Raw genomic sequence first — 20,217 nt, 5'->3', positions numbered from 1 at the left:
AGCAAACCTGAAGTATAGAATGCTGAGTATATTTTTCTCTCAGCATCAAAACATAGCATTGTTTGGCTTTGTCACACATTTTATAACAGGAGAAATTGAAAGTGGCTGAGCTTAAGTGAAGGATCCATAAGTGAAGGATCCAAGTGCTTTACCCCAGATGGACTTCACACAGAAGTGTCAGAGAAGTATGAGCTTGGTATGATGCATCACCTGGGAGGAGGAAGAGGCAGGATTGGCTTATTATGTTGGAGAGAGTATAGAGTGCAGGAACTGAACAAGGCGAATGAGTGTCAGGGTTCAACTCTGCCCAGACAGGGAACCTGAGGCCTCCTTGGAGAAGGAGCAGAACACCAGCAACCCCCAAGAGCTATTGCATCCAAGCATACCTGATCTAGGTTGAGGTGTCTTCACACCAGTTCCCTATGTTCGTGGACAGCTCTTGAAAACGTTCTTGAAAACCATTCCCCACAGGAGCAGAGAGATGGTGAGCCAGGCTTTTGGCAAAGTGGCTTACTTGAGGTTCAAGTGAGGCTACTTGAGAGGAGGGAGAAACTTATATAAGTACCTGCCTGAATCAGGGTTTGGTTGAGAGCTTAGATGGGCATACTATCTCGTTGAGCAGTGTGAAGAGTCCTGTTTGGCTGATGAGGTCAAAGGCCTTCATTGGGTCTGTGAAGGTGACATACAAGGGGGGGGGTCCCCCTGCTGACAGCATTTCTCCTGCAGCCGGCACAGTGAAAAAACCAAAACCAAAAAAGCCAAAATTCATATTTTAAGTACATTCCAGATTTAATATTTCCAGGTCCCTGGCCATTTCTACATTTTCGGAGAAGTGGAGACTCTCTTAACTGTCAAAGATTAGACTCAGAGTAGAAAGAGAATAGCTAGAACCTGAAGATGTCACAAGCAGTTCTTAAATAGTAAGAATATTGTGAATAAAAAGAGCAGAAGAATAAGAAAGTAACAGATTAATGAAGCAAGAAAACACAGATTAATTGCTTCATTAGATTGTTATGCAGAAAACCAGCAAGTAGATTTGTTGCTTCTTTGCTGTCAAAGAAGAACTGAAATGAACTATGAATGAATTGTTGCCTGTTCTGGCATTTTTCAAAAAATGAATCATGTGTTTTTCAGGTCAGGTTTTGTTATTTGCCATTCCATATAGTTACTGCAATTTGATTGCTCCTTGTTTTTATTACACAAGCCTAAGTTTTCCACTCAGAACTGTGTGTTGCACTCAAAACTGCATCTGGGTTTTTTGTTTTTGGTGACCCAATATATAGTGCTAGTGTAAAACCCCAAAACACTAGTAAACCTGTTATGGTTAAGTGGTATTTTTAATTTTTAAAAGAGGTGTGTTGCATGCATACTACCAACAGCTGCCTTCAGACTTTGGAAATGTATTAATGTACATTGGAAACGTGCATTAATGCTAGCACTGGGGTAAATCCTGCAACTTTCATGGGGCCATTTCACTCCCTGAAGGGCCTCATGAGGCAGCCATTTTGTCTCCTGGCAAAGCCCCAAGGAATGATAGATGCTACATGGTGACAAACAGTTGTTTCTACTGGACCGTCCTATGGAACACGTTATAACAATGCTGCGCTGCTGATTGTATCTCTTTTGCTGAATGCTGTGGTGTCAAAGCTTTTATTAAACAAAAGAGACGGAAGCACTCCATGCTATCATAGTAAATTCTTTCAGAATAGTAAGTCTCACTCCTCCCCCAGAACAAATTCATAGATTTTGCCCTACCTTGAAAATACTGTCTTTTTCATTTGCCCTTGCTGACTCTCCCACTCTCTTCATATTACTGCAGCCCAGTGCTAATTAATGTCTAATCCCTATCCTAACAGCACATATGCTTTTCTGGAGCTGCACTGATTTCTGTTACTTAAAATGTAGCCATTAAATGTGCAGTTAAATTCCTTGCTTTTGTATTGCCCATAAATGACACAGAATGCTGTGCCTCCCCCTTTACTCTTCTATTCCCTTCATGAACTTTTTTTGTGATATGGGTTGTTGAAGCTGTTTGTGATAGCTACTGTATAATATCAGCTAAGGGGCTGAGCCATGACTTGGAAGAAGAGCTTCAGAGGAAGGAGACCATAAAGCTCACTGGTAGAGCAGATGCTTTGCATGTAGAAGGTCCTAATTCAATTGCAGGCATTTCCAGCTAGAGCGTCAGGGTAGGAAAGGCTTTGGCATGACACAATGGAGAGGTGCTGCCAACTGGATTAAATAGAGTCCCTTGCAAATAGCTTGGCCTGAGAGAAGGCAGCTTTCTATATACCTAAAACTGGTGGAAAGGATTCCCAAGGTTAAAATTGCTAAGCACTTACTTGCAAGTTGATTGACACAATTTGCACCAGTCCCACCTAAGTAAGTCCAGGCTTTTGAGGGGAAACTCATAAGATTAGAGTTTAGCACTGAATTGTTTCTAGTGCAGCTAAATAAGTGTTTTTTTAAAAAGCTGAGCAACCTCCAGCTTGTTTTGAGGGCACTTGGCAAAGCTAAACTGGCTGCTTGTCAGTGCCATGTTGTTGTTGTTGTTGTTGAGTCGTTTAGTCGTGTCCGACTCTTCGTGACCCCATGGACGAGAACACGCCAGGCACTCCTGTCTTCCACTGCCTCCCGCAGTTTGGTCAGACTCATACTGGTAGCCTCGAGAACACTGTCCAACCATCTCGTCCTCTGCCGTCCCCTTCTTCTTGTGCCCTCAGTCTTTCCCAACATCAGGATATTTTCCATGAGGTGGTCAGTATCAGGGCCATATTTCTCCTCAGCTGCGCTCAAACTCTTTTGCCCACTGAATCCTGTAGGGTACTGAAATCAGCTGCTCACATTATATTAGATGTGGAAGGGAACAAAATCCTATAGTTGACAGTAACCCACAAAAGCCCATGGGCCACTATAGCCAGTCATATTATATGGCAGTGAGGGACAATGTGGAAGGAAAGGGCTTCAAAGAACACTGTCACATTTATTCCCAGTGAGGGTCAAAAGTAACTGGGGAAAAGAGGGAGATGATTGTTGGCACACATGGAAATGAATCTGAAACAAGGCACATTGTTTTGACTCAGCCATACTGATGATATACCAGTAGGTCCTCAGAATTTTGTTTCCCAGACAATGACGTTTCTGGCTGGTGTGTTCTTCTATTAAAGCTGTTAATTCTGGATGCATGTACAGGTCTAGGCATCACCAAGTTTTATTTGACCTTACATGTTTCCCATAAGCTGACTCAGGATTAGTACATTGTCATATTTTCTTTTCTTTTTAAAAAATAAATGGCCCTATACATTTTTAAAAACATAAAGTCTTTTCAGGCCACAGCAAGTAAACATATTTGTTACAAGAAATTAAACCCCTTATGTGGCAACCAGCATGTAAAAAAAGAGTATTGTCTGCAACATGTAGAAATTTATAGTCTCAGGGCCAGTAGTTACATGTTTGACAACTCAATGCATCAGTTGTAGCAGGCTGCAGACAATAAGAAAAGATGTCTTATATCAGCTTTTTTAAAAAAATAAAAATCATAAGATGAGCACATTATTATCACTAGATTTACTTAACTCGAGTTGAGATGTTAATTCTTTGCACTCGGGGACATGAAAGGCTTCTATGACAAGTCTTGTCGGGCAGGCTTTTCCACTGAAGGAAGGAAGCCAAAAGAGTTTAACTCATGAACATTGTGAAGACTGTGTTGTGAAAGCATTTTTAATTGATACTCTTGTCCTACCAAGTATTCTAAAACCACTTCATTGTTTATAGATGTTAGTCATATTATGGGAGCAGTTGTATTCAGTTAGGAGGCTGTGGCCTTTCATTCAATCACATTCATACGGTCTGATTCTTGATCAGATGGCTGATGTGGTTGCTCAGAAAATTTCATGATTCAAAAATGTAACATTGTAGTTCACCTAAGAAAAGCAAACAAACAGACCCAGACACATCACTTGAACCTATGTAAGGACTAGCAAATTAGTCTATTCTCAGTCCATGTCACTTTCACATCTATTCACTCATGTCTTTTTCATTCCATTTCCACATTGATTTGTCAACTACCGTATTTTTCGTACCATAGGATGCACCAGACAATAGGACGCACTTTGTTTTACAGGGGGGGGGGGGACAAGAAAAAAAAATTCTCCCCCTCTCTGCCCAGCGCCCCTTCAGTGAAGCGGCAGGAGGCGCTGCACAGAGAGGGGGAGAACTTCCCCCTCTTGTTTTCCCGCTCTAAAACAAGGTGCCGTTTAAGGTGCATTCAGGCGGCTACCTTGGAAGCCTGGAGAGCGAGAGGGGTCGGTGTGCACTGACCCCTCTTGCTCTCCAGGCTTCAGTTTCCTTTCGACCTGCTCTTTGGGGCTGGCGGGGGGAAGCCCACCACCAGCTCCAAAGAGCAGGTCAGGGAGCAGCGGAAAGGCGCAGCGGAGAGGCTCCTGCCATAGCCGCGCGTCACCTCTCCAGCAGGGAGAGGGTCGCAGGGCTATGGCTTCTTCGCTCCATAGGACGCACACACATTTCCCCTTCTTTTTTGAAGGGGAAAAAATGTGTCCTATAGAGCGAAAAATACGGTATATTAAAAGAATCAGTCTAATACTCATGGGATCTGAAACTAGGTAGTCCTTATGTATTTACTGATTTCTGAAACGTGAGAGGCCCATCAGTATTGGCATTCCACTGGCTCCAAAAGACACACCTGTCTGGAAAAGCATTGCTCTGAAATTGAACATCTGATCTTACTGTTTTAAATGGTTTTTTAAAAATGTTTCAATTGTCATGCTTTTTAACCAGTTTGCTTTATTGTATATTTAAATTAAGGATGTTTTAATGCTCTGTATATTAATTAGATATGGGTTTTTTAATGGATTTTATAGTTGTAAACTGCTTAGAATGCATATTAGCATATAAGTGGCATATAAATTAATGGCGTTGATATTATAATAATAATATTAATATACTATACATGTTCTATTATTATTAATATTATGCATTGGCCTTAAAACCAGGTTAAATATCAGGGAACCAAACATTTTTAGTTATAGTAATAAATAAAGGAACACATGTTAATTTCTATCTAGTTTAGATGTTGATGTTGTAATTTATCACTTATGGAGTGCCTAAGGTTTTCTAAGAGCTGCACAGAGATTAAAAGCTAAGGCATTCTCTACCCACAGGCTCACCATGGGGGGTGGAAAGACAAGCAAATTCAGGAGCCAGTTCTTGGAGTTATGAAATCTGAACAGTATTGTCTGATCTGGACAGATGATCCCTCCCTGCCTTTAAGCTCGCATGCACACACACAATCCAACTACCCTTAGTCCTCTAGCAGTTCTAGAGCAGCTGGGAGTTAGAGCCATGCTAAGACAATATCTTACCCTATTCAAAGGACCCAGCTGTACAAAGGGGTGGCAGGAAGGGAAATCTCATTGTCCAGTGAAGGCAGTTGCTGCCACACCTTAGCTTGTTTCAAAAAGCACAATGAAAGCAATGAAAAGAGAGCAAACAGACAGTGAAAGCTGCATTCGTCACCTACTGCTTATCATGGCACTGCTCCCAAAGACACCCTCATAAAGGCTACGCTGGAAGGCACCAGTCAATGTTACAGTTTTCGCAACAACTTTGGCAATGACACTTAATCCATCTGCTGTCTTCTACAAACACTGCATGAGCATACTGCCAGGAAGCAGCCACAGTGCCACCACCAGCATAGCCATAGCTTAATAGGAAGAAAGAACCCACACTCATATATTTATTTCTTGTTATTTAAAGGATTCTCAGACCCCCCCTTTCAGCCTAAACCTTTGAGGTTACTCTCAGAAAAATGAAAAATTGTTTGCTTAAATAAACTTCTAGAGGCATTTTCAAAATAGAAGTGGGCAGACATGTTTTGGGTGTGCCAAGTCGAAATCTGCTGCATGCCAAGCTGCAGGGCTGCAAATGAATTAAAAAGACTTAAAGGTTGTACATTTCATGTCCAGGAATTCCACAATCCTATGTGGCCACATCTTTGATCTAACATGACTGCCACTGATAATAAAATGGAAAATTTAAGAAAAACACACCAATTGAGCTACCTATTGCCTTGCAATCATCCTGTTGTATCCAAAATGTCAACCAAATTAACACCATTACTGTAATCAAGTATTGGATTCCTGCATAAGCTCCAGAGCTGCCCTCAAGCAGAATTTCTGATCCTTTGGCAGTCAAGTCCAAGCAGCACTAGAGCAAGACTTTGGCCAGAGGAAAGGCATAGGAAGACAGGCCGCCATTCCAGTGACAGCAGTTCAGTCAATTCCATAGCCAAGTGGCTGGAAGGAAACATTGTAGAACCTATACAAGTGACAGTTTCCCCAGGAGAAGGGTTCAAGGGCCACCTGAAAACCACTGTTTATATTCAAGGAGTGCTACTAAAATTGCATGACCACATCTCTAAGTATTGTCGGTGTTGGCGCAACAGAAGAAGCTTCTTGCCCAGAAGCTTGAGAGACTTGAAAAATGAAGAGGGCCCTCTAAGCTAATGGAGGGTGTAGGAGTTAAGTCCATTGTTTCCTTCAACTATATTAAACAATATAAAAACTGGATCTACAATTGCACTCAAAATTCATGCACGGTGAAATTAGGGAGAACATTTTGCAAAATATTCTCTAGGGGAGGACTAAGATACTCCATTAGTTCAGGTTACTGAACATTTCTTTGAAAATTTGTCAGAAAATTGTTTTATGATACACTTCGCCTCATCCCTACTTTTCAAGTCATAACTTCCTCTTCTTTTCCTTCTTTTTTGTTTTGCTTTGAAACCCAGTGGCATTCTCACAGCTGGAACATTTGTTTGTTCGTATAACCATGCCATTTTATTTCTGTCTACTACTACACTTAGCAAATCTGTGGCAGCTTCTGCTTTCTGTCATTTATGTTAAAAGAGAAGAAAGCAAACTATTCAGAAATTTATTTCCAAAATGTGAGTGCAGAAGACTCTTTAAACCCCAAATAAAATAGAAATATTTCAATTGGGGAGAGAAATGAGTTGCTAGTACACAATATATTGTAAACAAACAATCAAGTAAAAATAATGTTTCAATTGATTCAAATATAATACAGTGGTACCTCAGGTTACAGACGCTTCAGGTTACAGACTCTGCTAACCCAGAAATAGTACCTCGGGTTAAGAACTTTGCTTCAGGATGAGAACAGAAACCGTGCTCTGGTGGCGCGGCAGCAGCAGGAGGCCCCATTAGCTAAAGTGGTGCTTCAGGTTAAGAACAGTTTCAGGTTAAGAATGGACCTCCGGAATGAATTAAGTACTTAACCCGAGGTACCACTGTACGTCAAGGCTCTCTTCGTGCTGTTTGTTAGAAAAAGTAAAATCCCATCTGAAGTTTTTGACACGTGTGATGGCTGTAGTAGATTATGGCATTAGTAGCTGTAGCAGGGATGCAGGTGGTGCTGTGGATTAAACCACAGAGCCTAGGGCTTGCCAATCAGAAGGTTGGTGGTTCGAATCCCCGTGACGGGGTGAGCTCCCGTTGCTCGGTCCCTGCTCCTGCCCACCCAGCAGTTCGAAAGCATGTCAAAGTGCAAGTAGATAAATAGGTACCACTCCGGCGGGAAGGTAAATAGCGTTTCTGTGTACTGCTCTAGTTCGCCAGAAGTGGCTTAGTCATGCTGGCCACATGACCCAGAAGCTATCTGTGGACAAATGCCAGCTCCCTTAGCCTATAGAGCGGTCAGGGGTACCTTTACCTTTAGGATACAGTGCCATAGAAGATGGGTGGCTTGAATCCTGATCCTTAGACACTTTGCTTTAACAAGATCATGTGGGATTTGACCATTTAGAGCGGGGGTAGCCAACATGGTGCCCTCCAAATGCTTTCGGATTCCATCTTCCATCATCCCTACCCACTGGCCATACTGACTGGTAGTTAAAGTCCAATAACATCTGGAGAGTACCACATTGGCTACTCCTGCACTAGAGCATTTTGAGAAACAAGTGTAGAAAGTTAAATTGGTCAAGCCGTTAAAAGGGATCAAAACCAGCAAATAAGGGACTATGCAAGTAGAATTATAAACTGAAACAAAAATGAATGCATTCAATGTCCCTATTGAAATAAATATGGTAAAAAATGGGCTGGCTTTATTCTAAGTTTAATTATATTTAAATTTATATCTGACTGCCATATTTTTCTGCTTAATTCAGTAATGTACATAACATCTGTCTTAATGTCTGCTTTAAAAAATATAACATTCAGCTGTTCTTTTATTATATTGACTTGATTGAGGTTAGTAGTGATGTTGCCACTGTGGGTTTTCACAGTGTAGTATATGGTATATTTGAATAAACAATAATGCAACATCTCAATGTTATGCGTATTTATTCACAAGTAAGATTGTCCCTAACACAAGATACATTTCAGAGTTAGCCAACTGCAGAATTCTCAATACTGAAAAAAAGTAATTCATAAAATATATTTAATTGATTTATTTACAATCCCATATTGGTGTCTTCCAGGGATAAGATAATATGTATTAGATGGCAGTAGTTAAAGTAAATATGGTAACCTGTGTACACAATCCATCAGTTATTGCTACTTTTTAAACCTCTGTTAACCCAGTGATGGTTTGTTGAGGCAAAAGAAAGAGTCTATGCCTGACGCAAAAGTTGACTGTGACATAAGCTGGAGTAAAGAGGAATGTGAGTAGAATTCTGCTCATATGGTGATCCTGTTCCAGCTTCTTCTCTGTGTACCACCCCCAAAAAGCAACACCTGAAGGCTGAGGAACATTCTGCAACAGTGTGGAATGCAGCCCATGGGGATGCAGCAAGAATAGGCCATAAGTAGGCACCTTGCATTAATACAAGGCATCTATTGATGTAAGCTATACTGTTTTCCTCCTTTTTAAAAAAAGTTTCTTTCCCTACAAAAGAGACTTCCATTCCCTATGTCCACCCAGTTTCTCAGACCACTTAAGCATTTCTTTACAATTTCTGTGGGGTTGAAGTCAGCTTATCATTGCAAGATGGCCATGGCTTTGTGTGTGTTTTTCTTTCCACGCACCCGAGCTACCTGCATCTTGATCTGAAAAAGCCCAGTGAAAGAATTTACCTCATGAACTGTGAAACACAGGAAACAGGGGAGGCTGACTGCCGAGCACCTGAGATTAGCGCAGTCAGTTTTTCTTTCTTTCTTTAAAAGTAAAAAGATTTCACTTAAAAAGTAACAGGACCAGAAAAACCAGGAGCACAGTATGCAGCCTCCCAATTCTCTCCCATGAAGGGTTCAAAGATATGATTTGTAGAATGAAATAACAGACATCACAAACACCCTTTGGTCACCTTGGAAATAAAATAGTCACAAGAAACCCCTGTATCTCACCTATGAGCATTGCACCAATATTTCCTCTCTCCTTTCATAATTTTTGAATGTGATTTCTCTTGTGATAAATTGGTCAAGAAAAAATTCAGGGGCCATTAGTATACCATGCAGTAATGGCTTGGATTGACTTTATGTAAGAATATACTTGCCTCGCTAAGTTATCTCATTCTTTGTCATGTTGTATCATATATGTCTGTGCCTTCCTGAAAGGAAAGCTTTTATTATTGTAGTAATTACCAATATGCCTGTGATATACATGTCGGTTCAGAGGTCAGTGTCACGGAGATCTATGGCAGCTGCTTCCAGGTAGGTGAGCATAGGATTTCAGCCTTAGACTCTTTCTGCAATAGTCTTAATTGGTTTTTATATGCAAACCATTGCTGTTGAATTGTACAATCCACTTTTGATTCACAGTTGCAGTTGGATGTACGGAATGACTTATTATATTCTTGCTTTTGTTGCTTGTGATATAACATAGCTGCTGCTTAAATTTCATAACATTTTCTTTGAAAACTTTAATGCCTTCATCATTGAAGATCGATGTATCTTCAGTTGCACCACCGTAACTAACCGTTTCTTCTTTCATTCCAATGCTAACACCTTCTAATGTCTGGCTGGCAGGATGATGAGGAGGGAATATGGGCCTAAGCGGTTCCTATAAGCCAAAGTTCCAGTTTTGTTTTGAGGGGTGAGATACCATTTTTATTCTCTATTTAGATGCAATTTCATATTGTCTGAACTGTGAGCTACATGGACAGGTGTATCTCATGAACATTAAATACCGTAAATGTTTTCGTGTCTATCTGGAGTCACAGGTTGACAATAGTTTTGAATAGTTGTGGATGACCATAATTAACTGTGATTATTCTGATTTGTAATGGTATGGTGCCATGTTATTGAAGATAAATGTAAGATCCCCACCACCACCAATTTATTTACATCCTTTATTGCAGTTATCAAGGTTTTTGCCTTCAGTCAGATTATACCAATGATGATGGTATGTAAATTGCACTGAAGTGTCTTATTTGGTGCAACTTATGAGATGGCCATCTCATTGGAAAATAATAATACTGCACAAGCAAAATTTGTCAAAAGTAAAAATAAGGTGATTATTTCTGATGTAGGGGAAACAGCCACTTCCGTTCTGTAGTGCTCTAAAACAAATGGGGCACACTGAACTTTATAAACAGGAAGGACATACCTTGTTATGTATTCAATATAGGAATGCTATTGTAGGTGGGGGAGGGGCACTCACAGAAGCCTCGCCACAGTGTACCAGTGCATATCACCCTGTGCTTTAAGTCTCCACACATTAGTGCGGTGAGTGGGGAATGCTTGCAGGAAGCCTTTTTGAGTTCATTTGAGTAGAATCCTCTGCTTGTAGCCCATGATAAAGCATGGTCCCTGCTCGCCTGAGGCATTCTGCTTAACTTCAAGGCAGTGCAAGTAGAAGCCCCTTTCAGACTTTTATCAACACAGGGATGACTGGGGACTTGAGTGTGCAAGGCAATGTGCACAGGAGTGGGGCTTCTATGCCCCCATCTACAGACACAAAGAAAATGCCTTTTATTTCTATGTTTAATGAAAGCATGGAAGTTGTGGAACATTGGTGTATATTGACAGTTCTGACCTTTTGACTGGAAAATATTTTTCAAAGTATCATTGGGCATGGAGGTCAGCAGGGATCTCCAACCTTAGGCTGGCCTGGCTGGCCAAGCCCAAAATTGTAGCCTCCAGTCCCCACCTCTTTACCTAGCAAGCCCCTGACCAGTCATGCACTGGAGCTTGAATGACTGGAGGGAACGGTCTTTGTGGAAAGCATCTCTGAGAGTCTTCAAGTAGAGCGAACCCCCCCCACACACACCTTTTTTGTGGCTTGGTGGCCACTGAGCAGCAAAGACTAGTGAGGTGGTTGCCAGGTTGTTCCTGTGTGGTTGAACCAGCCTTCCTCTCAGCTTTTGAGCTGGGGTGGTGACATGGATTTCCATGAAACTGCTAAGATCAGACAAGGAAGGGGATAAGCTTGTACTGCTGTGCTACTCCCACATACTTCCTGTTGGTGCCATATGCTGGCATTCTGGTGAAAAAGGTGGGGAATTGGGGGTGGCAGGAACATGGGCAATGGCAATGGGTGGAATTAAACTACAGATGCAATGATGCAGGATTGCTGGGGAAGCATCACAGAATAACTGATAAAGTGGGAGGATGTGCGAATGGGCCATTATAAATCTACTTCAAATGCACTTTTAACGTATCAATGACACGTTCCTGAATAAAACAGAAGTCTGGGTGGTCCCTTTGGCTTTGATAAAGCAGGAGTACGTCAGTGGGAAGATTAAAGGTTACTGATCCTTCAGTTCTTGTAGAGTGTAAAATATGGGGCTGGTTAAGAATGAATTGCAACCAAGGCCATGTGTATGTTGACTGGAAGTTGTTGACTTAGCAACATTGATAATTTCTGGGCTTTATTTTCAAAGTGACACATATTTGTGTTCTTGTTAGAGAGGATATTTACGAACATATGGTGTGGCTATCAAAACCAGAACAATATTTGAATGTATAGTTACATATTACAGATATAAATGCAAATTGTATATTCTGTGAGATGTGCTACTAAATTTCACACAGAGGGGAAAGAGGACAATCCTATATACAGTTAAGCATGTGTAAGTGTCACTGAAATTAAGAAGATGTATATATGCTTGCTTAATTGTCTACTGGAAAATACCCAGGTTATATGTGGTGGCAAAGTTTGCCAGCACTTAAATTGTTATACTTTAGCTCCTGATTTTTCTCTCATCTACTGTTGAGAAATATATTGAAAAGGAGCCCAGCTTTGTTCATGTGATTTTCTACTAAATGTCTGCTGTTTGTTTTTATACAATACTATGTGTAATTATAAAGCTTTCCTTACGAAGGAGTTGTGCTACTGGAATAAGCATTCCTTTTGCTGCTTTCAAGCAACGGTCTGATTTTACATCTCATTGTGTGCACATGGATGCACAAAATAGATTTTTGTTTGCTTTCCAGGTGCAGAAGTATTTGGGCAAAACAGCCCATAGGATTCCATTCCTTTGTTGGGTTGCCAGTGTAATTTACACCATATTGTTTTATTCCAGAATCTTGATGAATATCTTTTTTGCTATGCCAACAGGAGCCTGGTATGAATCCAAAGCTGGAAGCAGCAGCTTTCATTTCCCCAGATTATTCTGAAATGTAGATTTATTTATTATTTCCCCCATTCTCCTTCACAATGGATGTAAGGCTTTCATAGCTTTGGCTAAGACATTAGACGTTTGCTGTAGTGACCCTTTCTCCTCCCCCAACCCACCAAGAGCACAAGCACTTATGTAGAACATAACTTTTACTGAGTAAATATTCTCAGTATTTATTTTGTTGTTGTTACAGGAGATAATCAAAATTTATCTGATGAATTGTAATGGTTTTCTATGAGGTTTATAAGTTTAATTTTAGATGTTTTGTAAGCCATCTGGAGCTTTGGAGGAGGTGTGGTAAAAATGTTTTAAATGAATATAAATGTGAAGAATAGGGCATTGTGACCAATCTGTGTGTTATGATTCTGAGTCTATTCTAAGCCAGGCAGATGCAGAATTCTTGCCCACCAGCAGCAACTGGGGAAGACCAGTGCTCACAGCTGCTGGGTCAGCAGGAATAGCTGAGAGTGTTTATTCCATCTAATGCTTGTTCCATGTGTTGCTGCACCAATTATATCTGGTGGGTGTTACAGTATGGTGGACTGTGTTTTAGTAAGGATGAGGAGATACCCCATATTCAGTGCATCTAGGGGAGACTTTGTGATGGGTAACTGTTGAATCAGGTGAGGAGAAAGGATATAGACACCTTACAGCTATCTGTTCACCTGGTCCACCACTCAGTTGAGGTTCTCAGGGTTGCCATATCAATTACCCATCGGGCCTGCAGATTCTGCTTTTTCAGGTCGCCAAAAGAGAAATCTCCTCTTATCCACAATTTAGTTCTGAAGAACTATGTTGACCTGGCTTGCATCACTGAGGTCTTAGTGCAGTGGTAGATGAGAATGGTGACATTTATCTATCTCAGTTAAGCCCACCAGTTACTCAGTGGTGCAGCAAGATAGACCCAATGGAGAGAGAGGTAGGGTTGCTGTTGTCTATCATGATATTATATCCCTTGCTTGGCACCCTACCCATCAATCCACTGAGTTTGAATGCCTTTATTTGATACTGGGTATCAGGAACAGGACAGTGATTCTGTTTGTGTGCCACCACCCAACTGTTGAACAATCTTCCTGCCTGAAGTTACTGACGTGGCCCTACATTTAAACTGGAGTCTCCAAGGGTTAAAAGTTGAGAGGGAAAGTGAAGAGGGTCAAATCTCTCTAGAATGTTTGTGGTTTGTTCAAAATCACAAAAAAGAAGTTTACGAGAAAGTATACCATAGATAAAAAAATGTACCAACAGGACAATTTATTTTTAAAATAACATTAATATTTATTTGAAATCAAGTTTAATTGAAAAAGGTGGGTTTATATTTAGAAAAGGTTTTTAATACTTGGATGTCAGACCAAAGCATTGTTTTGTGTTTTGTTTTTGTTCTATTACTAGGCAATTGCTTATGATAGCAAAAAGAAATGAGCAACCATAGCACATCTTTACATAAAATGTTAAACATATTCATATAATTTACATCCACAAAGTTATTAAGGAGGACTACTTGGTTTTGCAGCTAATTTCTTTGGTCTCACCATCATCTCTGGCCAACCATTATTACTGAGGAAGCACCTTTTTTAAAAAAAAATCAGATGTGAGGACTTAAGGCAATGAAGGTTCTATCATACCAGCTTTAATTCTCTGGAAAAGCTATTTCAGCCTCAGGGAGGTGACTGAACATACTGTGTGCAGACATGGATTTCACTTACCTTTTCAGAAGATGCCTTCACAGAACCCTCAAACTGCTCTTTAAACTTCTCCAAGTTCAAGAAGCAATTTGCAAATTGACACAAGCTCAGTTTAAAAGGGAACCTGGGGGGCATTTATCCTGCTGAAAGCTCTCAACTCAGGAGAAGTTTTAAGGGAAGTTTGAGGCTTTTTTGAGTAGAACTTCTAAAAACGTAACTCTGAGAAAACGTAGGTGTGTGTCCAGAATGTGTGTGTGTTCCCTTCTGGATCACATCCTGTACCTCGCATTAAATTGAACAGATGGTTTCAGCTTCTAAAATGTAAAATCTCCCAAGAGGCTCATGAATATATTGGACATGATCTTCAACAGACTTCTCCAATCCAGTGAAAAGAACAAGATTCCAAGAAACCAACTGTGTCTTGTGTATAATTAAATTCAGTTCATATTATATGAATGACAGACCTTTTTTATATTACCAGAGGGACACATTTACATAAAAAGAATAATGAAAATGAGAGAGAGAAACTATAGATGTTCACAAAAATGGTCCATTCCTCTATTATTAAATTAAAGAGTGGGAAAAATAATTTTAGGATGCAATAATTTAATCTGTACTCCAAATTCATTTATTTCCTCTGTCCTTCTTGTACTTGGTTTCCAGCCACAAATTTTGGTTCTGGAAATGCAGTATATTACATATTAATAAATACTCCATTAGATTTGCTGACACATTTGTTGAATTCAGAACACTTGTAGCACATCTTCATTCTCTCATGAGAGGATCATAAAGCAAGAAAGATTTAACTTATTAGCATGCTATTAATATGATAAATATTTATATAAATAATATAAATATAAATATTTCCGCAGGCTCAGTCGGACCTGCTTGTGTTTCAGAAGCAGAAACTTTACAATTCAGTATATGTAAGTAACCCCCTGCTATATTATAATAATCCATTAGCTCCTTGCTTGTCAAAGTAACAGGATGTGCAGTCACTTTCGGTAATTAACTCGCCTGCACATCTTACGGAGAACTGTCAGAGCTGGATCCAGACTTCCCTGAAGTCTCTTGAAAAAGACAGAAAGTTTTCCTTGATCACTGCAAGAAGCATTTGGATGAATGCTGTATATCATAATTTGCTTGCTAAGTGCCACCTTGTCTAGGACTGGAATCAGAATTACTAATACAGTGGTGCCTCGTAAGACGAAATTAATTCGTTCCGCAAGTTTTGTCGTCTTGCGATTTTTTTCGTCTGTCTTGCGAAGCACGGTGTTGGGAAAGTTTTGGAAAAGATTCAAAAATCACCAAAGTCTTAAAAAACCTCAAAAAAGGCTACCACACCGCGTTCTATGAGTTGCTCCTCGAAGTCAAGTCGCAACTGTATTAACGGTGTTAAGAAAAAGGAAACAAACTTGCAAGACATTTCTGTCTTGCGAAGCAAGCCCATAGGGAAAATCGTCTTGCGAAGCAGCTCAAAAAACAAAAAACCCTTTCGTCTAGCGAGTTTTTTGTCTTGCGGGGCATTCGTCTTGCAAGGTACCACTGTACCATTTGATCCATTAGTCCCCGCCCCCCCAACACACACACAGATAGTACTTCGTTATGTATGTAAAGCTAAGTGGTTCTGAATGTTTATGACACTGTGTTTGTAAGCCTGGTTTGGAACGTAGATTCAGTGGGATCATAACACTTAGATGACATATGATGAATTGAGCATCATTTCCCCCATAAATTCTTCTGAAGGCAGGAGTGCCAAACTAAGAAATACTTTTACATACCTATAAATCAGTAGGCAGGTTGCTTTGTGTGAGTACAAAAATAGGTTCAATCCGGGAGAACTTTTTATTGAACAGCTAAGTAAATCACACAAAAATTGAAAGCTGATTGTTCTCAGTATCATTCCCCCCCCCCCCGGCCCCTGGGCAATCCAGACTTTTCGACTATTTGCAGGTTAGGGAAAGGAGTTCACAAATATAAATCCTATGCTTTGCAATACAGTATATATTCTTCTGTCAGGTCTATTTCTTGTGTTGCTTTGATATGTAACTAGGTGCAATAGCATCGCTGGTTGGTACACCTCCAGAAATGTCTCAGGATGTGGTGGAATTAACAACTGCTTTTCTTCTTTCATTTACCTTGAACTTCGACATGATTGCATGTTTGAGAAAAATACTCTGTACAAATTCCTGCTATGAAAATCTTTGTGATTACAAAGGGTGTTTCCCACTTGCCTTGTATTGTTTGCTGCTGGCACAGATCTTGCTCAGAGAGATGACAAGCTTTTGCTTTTGAAGCAGAGTCACATTCTTTTAAAATGGTGCATGAACTACGTTTTTGAAGTCAGTCTACTTCAGTAAGAATGTATTTTACAGGACTTCTATCAGTGTGGCCTCTTAAACTCTGGGGTGCTGATTTTTCATCTGGAATAGTGATTTGAAACTTAATCCGCTTGAGTTTTGTGTTCAGATTTAATAGTACTTCACACCTCTTTCATTTATTATACATATAAACAGCCTATTTTCCAACTCTGGATAGGAAATTAAATCAGGAAAGCTTTTTACTAAAAAGTTCAAGGAAAAAGGGTTTGGCTTAAAAAACCTTTTTGGGAGGGGGCAGAAAGAAGTTCCGAAATTGATGTCAGTTTGGGGGATTTTTTCCCCAAAGGGTTAATGGAATGGGCTGACAAGTTCCTCTGCCACAAGAGCAGGTTCCCTCTCCCACCATTTATGCCTAGAATGAAGCTTCTCTAACTAGGTTACATACGCTTCAGGTTACAGACTCCACTAACCCAGAAATAGTGCTTCAGGTTAAGAACAGTTTCAGGTTAAGTACGGACCTCCGGAATGAATTAAGTACGTAACCCGAGGTACCACTGTACCTGGTAATTTCAAAAAGGCTTCTGTTAGGCCAGGTTTATGGAAGCCATTCCTGTCTGTTTCTCACTTAAAGCCAAGCAGCAGTAAATGGTGGTGGGTGGGGTCTATATAGAGCATCAGCAACAGTACCCTCTTGCTGGCGGTGCATTTGCATACCCTCCAACACAATGTGGCCCAAATTTGGGACACCATCTTCCGGGTCTGCACTCTCGCACAAATCACGTAACCCGTGAGAGATTGCAGATCTGGAAAAATAGCTTTTGGGGGGCACAGTGCCCATAAATGCTCATTTTGGAGCATCACGCAAGATCATGGACCTTAAAAACATCGGCGGGGGGGGGGGCAAGAACTCAGCCCCAAATGGTCACCATATACTTTGGGGGGGGGGGGGACCAGGACATCCCCTTTCTTCCAATGGTATGCATTTGCCAGGGTGGAGCAGGGTGAGTTAGTAGTAGGGTCAGGGGCATGAGAATTAAGAAATTCCTCAGGTGGTGCAGCCTTCTTTTCCTTCAAGTTGTTTAACCAGTATTGCTGCGTGTTAAAGATAACAGAGATGAACTAAAGTAAAAGGAGAAGGCAGAAGGAGGCTACAACACTTATAAATACTAGTTGTTGGAAACTGTAGGGGGGGGAGGGTGCTATTCTGCTCAGGTCCTGCTTCTGCGTTTCCCACGGCGGTCACTGTGATAACAGGATCTCGACTAGATGGGCCTTTGGCTTGCTCTATTAGGCTCTTCTTCAAATTAGCAGCTGTAGATCTCATACTGCAACATCCCGGAGAAATTATTGACTGTCTTCATTTCATAAAATCAGAAATGTTTTTGGCAACTTTTTTAAAAAACCCAATTTTTTTGAAAACGTTTATGGGAGATGCCAGGTTTGTTTAGAAGAGTTTGCCTCTGATTCATTCATTTATTTTTATCTGTCAAAAGTCAAAACTGAATTTGGCAGCTACACTTTGGGATTAGCATGCTTAGGACTGAATTTGATACTCGGCAGAACAGAAAATTAGTAAAACTTCACATTTCCAAATATGTTGCGTGAATGAAAAATTTGCACTGTCTGAACTGCTTTGGTTGCTGTGGCATAAACATTAGTATTTTGATAAAAGATAAACTTGGAGCCCAGCCCCTGGAAAATGTGGCGGAACCACATTATGTTGGTGTGCTCAACTGGTGCAGAGACCATGGTAAAAGCTTATTCTATACAATTTCTGGAAATTGAGTCAGATCACCATTACGATGCTATTACCAAGATGCTTGTAGAGTGTACCCTGGCTTTGATGATAAAGGTATTAAAGGATTTCAGTCACACACCAACTTTATGTTGGCACTCCACATGTAACCAATGAAGCTGCTTATGGTTTCCAAAGAGCTCCTTCGACGTGTGCAAATGCTTCCATATTCACACTAGAGTTATCCCCCTCCACCTCTCTTTTTAACCACAGCACTTGCTGCCTTAAGAGGCTCTTCCCAAAATTCACTTGAGCTTTGGGAATGCTTTTTATGCAGTGTGAGGGATTTGGTTTTGGAAGGGATGCTTCTGGAACCTGGCTAGGCATGCAAAATCTACCACACAGAACTTAAAAGGAAGCATGCAATCTGATCCTATGCATGTCATTTGGAAGTCAGTCCCACGGAGTCCAGCCAGTCTTACTTCCAAGTAAGTTTACTTTAGTCATGTGTGTCTTAAAACATTAAATTTAAGCAATTTCTTTTTCTAGATACAAGTATAGTGTTATATGTAAAACCACTTATTTTTATCATTAAAATAAATATTTTTGCAGATGTTTTTTCAGATTTAGTAGTTTGGGGGTGGGGGGAAGCATGACCATATTAAAACTAGTATTTGTAGCATTCAATGGAGTGGGTGAAAGTTGGAGGAAGGAGTCAGAACTGTCCAATTCATTTTTCTCATAAAGTGTGTGGATGCCAGTTCTGTTCAGAAAAGTAGTGTTACAATATTGTCCGGAGACCAGAGGCCTTATAGAATGTGCAATTTTTCAAGTGTTTATAAGTGTTTATTATGTTGAAACTTTGCTATTATATTTGGGGTGGGAGGGAAACCCTCATGCAGAAATTGGAAGGGATTATTTATTATTACTCCTGCCAACCTAGCAGTTCAAAAGCACGCAGTGCAAGTAGATAAATAGGTACCGCTCCGGCGGGAAGGTAAACGGCGTTTTCATGCGCTGCTTCAGTTCTCCAGAAGCGGCTTAGTTATGCTGGCCACATGACTTGGAAGCTGTACACTGGCTCCCTCGGCCAATAAAGCGAGATGAGCGCCGCAAACCCAGAGTCGGCCACGACTGGACCTAATGGTCAGGGGTCCCTTTACCTTTACCTGTTTATTATTACAAGGAACACCACTGCTAGGCTTTGTTGCCCATGGAGTATCTCTTGCGTGGCAGTTTTCTTTCTTTTATTCAATGTGCTCTGATGTTATGGCATCAACTCCACAAAGCCGTCGACCCCCAAAAGTATTCAAACTAGAACTGCACTGATTTCCTCCCCCCCCCAACCACAAAGATGTTCAGGATAAAATGTCCTGAAGAATACCATATGTATTTTTAACACGGCTGCTCACACAGCTTCTTTATCCCACTCTTCTGTTTCTCCTCCTCTGGTGCTAATTGGGAATCACATAGCAAGCACGGTGATGTCATGGTGCTATGCAGCCAATTGGGAATCACAATTGGGAAGCACGATGATGTCATGATGCTATGTAGCCAAACAGATTTGTAGCAGTGCCACTGAGGGCAAACAAAGCAGCATTGCCCACACTTGGGTGAGAGGAAACACAGGAACAACTTCATTTTCTCATGCTTCAAGGGCAGCCCACAAAGTCACCCCTACTCAGCGTGGGAAGACGAGGAGCATGCTTGGCTGCTTTGGCAATTTGGGGACACATAGTGTTTACCCCTGTTCCCACAGAATGGGCAGCTTTGCCCTTGTGTAAACAATCCCCATAAATCGCTAGAAGGGGGGGGGGTATTTTTGTGTGAGAAAAACATTTCAAAAGTACCCTCTGTTTTAGCTCACCTCTTCTTCTCTGCAGCGCA

The 20,217-nt window shown here is 40.8% G+C and overlaps 1 protein-coding gene across 13 annotated transcripts in view; it reads left to right on the top strand.

The window, feature by feature from the left end:
* Positions 1-20,217, top strand: part of ERC2 (ELKS/RAB6-interacting/CAST family member 2) — a 510,602-nt gene that overhangs the window by 373,770 nt on the left and 116,615 nt on the right. For 4 of the 13 annotated variants that reach the window (XM_083489224.1, XM_083489232.1, XM_083489223.1 and 1 more), the window contains one exon: positions 9,999-10,065. The exons of the other annotated variants lie outside the window; for them this stretch is intronic. In XM_083489224.1, coding sequence (XP_083345350.1) covers positions 9,999-10,025 — 27 coding nt within the window. In that variant the 3' untranslated portion in view covers positions 10,026-10,065. The remainder of the gene's footprint in view (positions 1-9,998; positions 10,066-20,217) is intronic. 13 annotated transcript variants of the gene reach the window in all.

The sequence above is a fragment of the Podarcis liolepis genome (assembly GCF_965112155.1).
Source record: "Podarcis liolepis genome assembly, chromosome: 2".
NCBI classification, from domain to species: Eukaryota; Metazoa; Chordata; class Lepidosauria; order Squamata; family Lacertidae; genus Podarcis; species Podarcis liolepis.
This window is presented reverse-complemented; position numbering and strand designations above follow the sequence as displayed.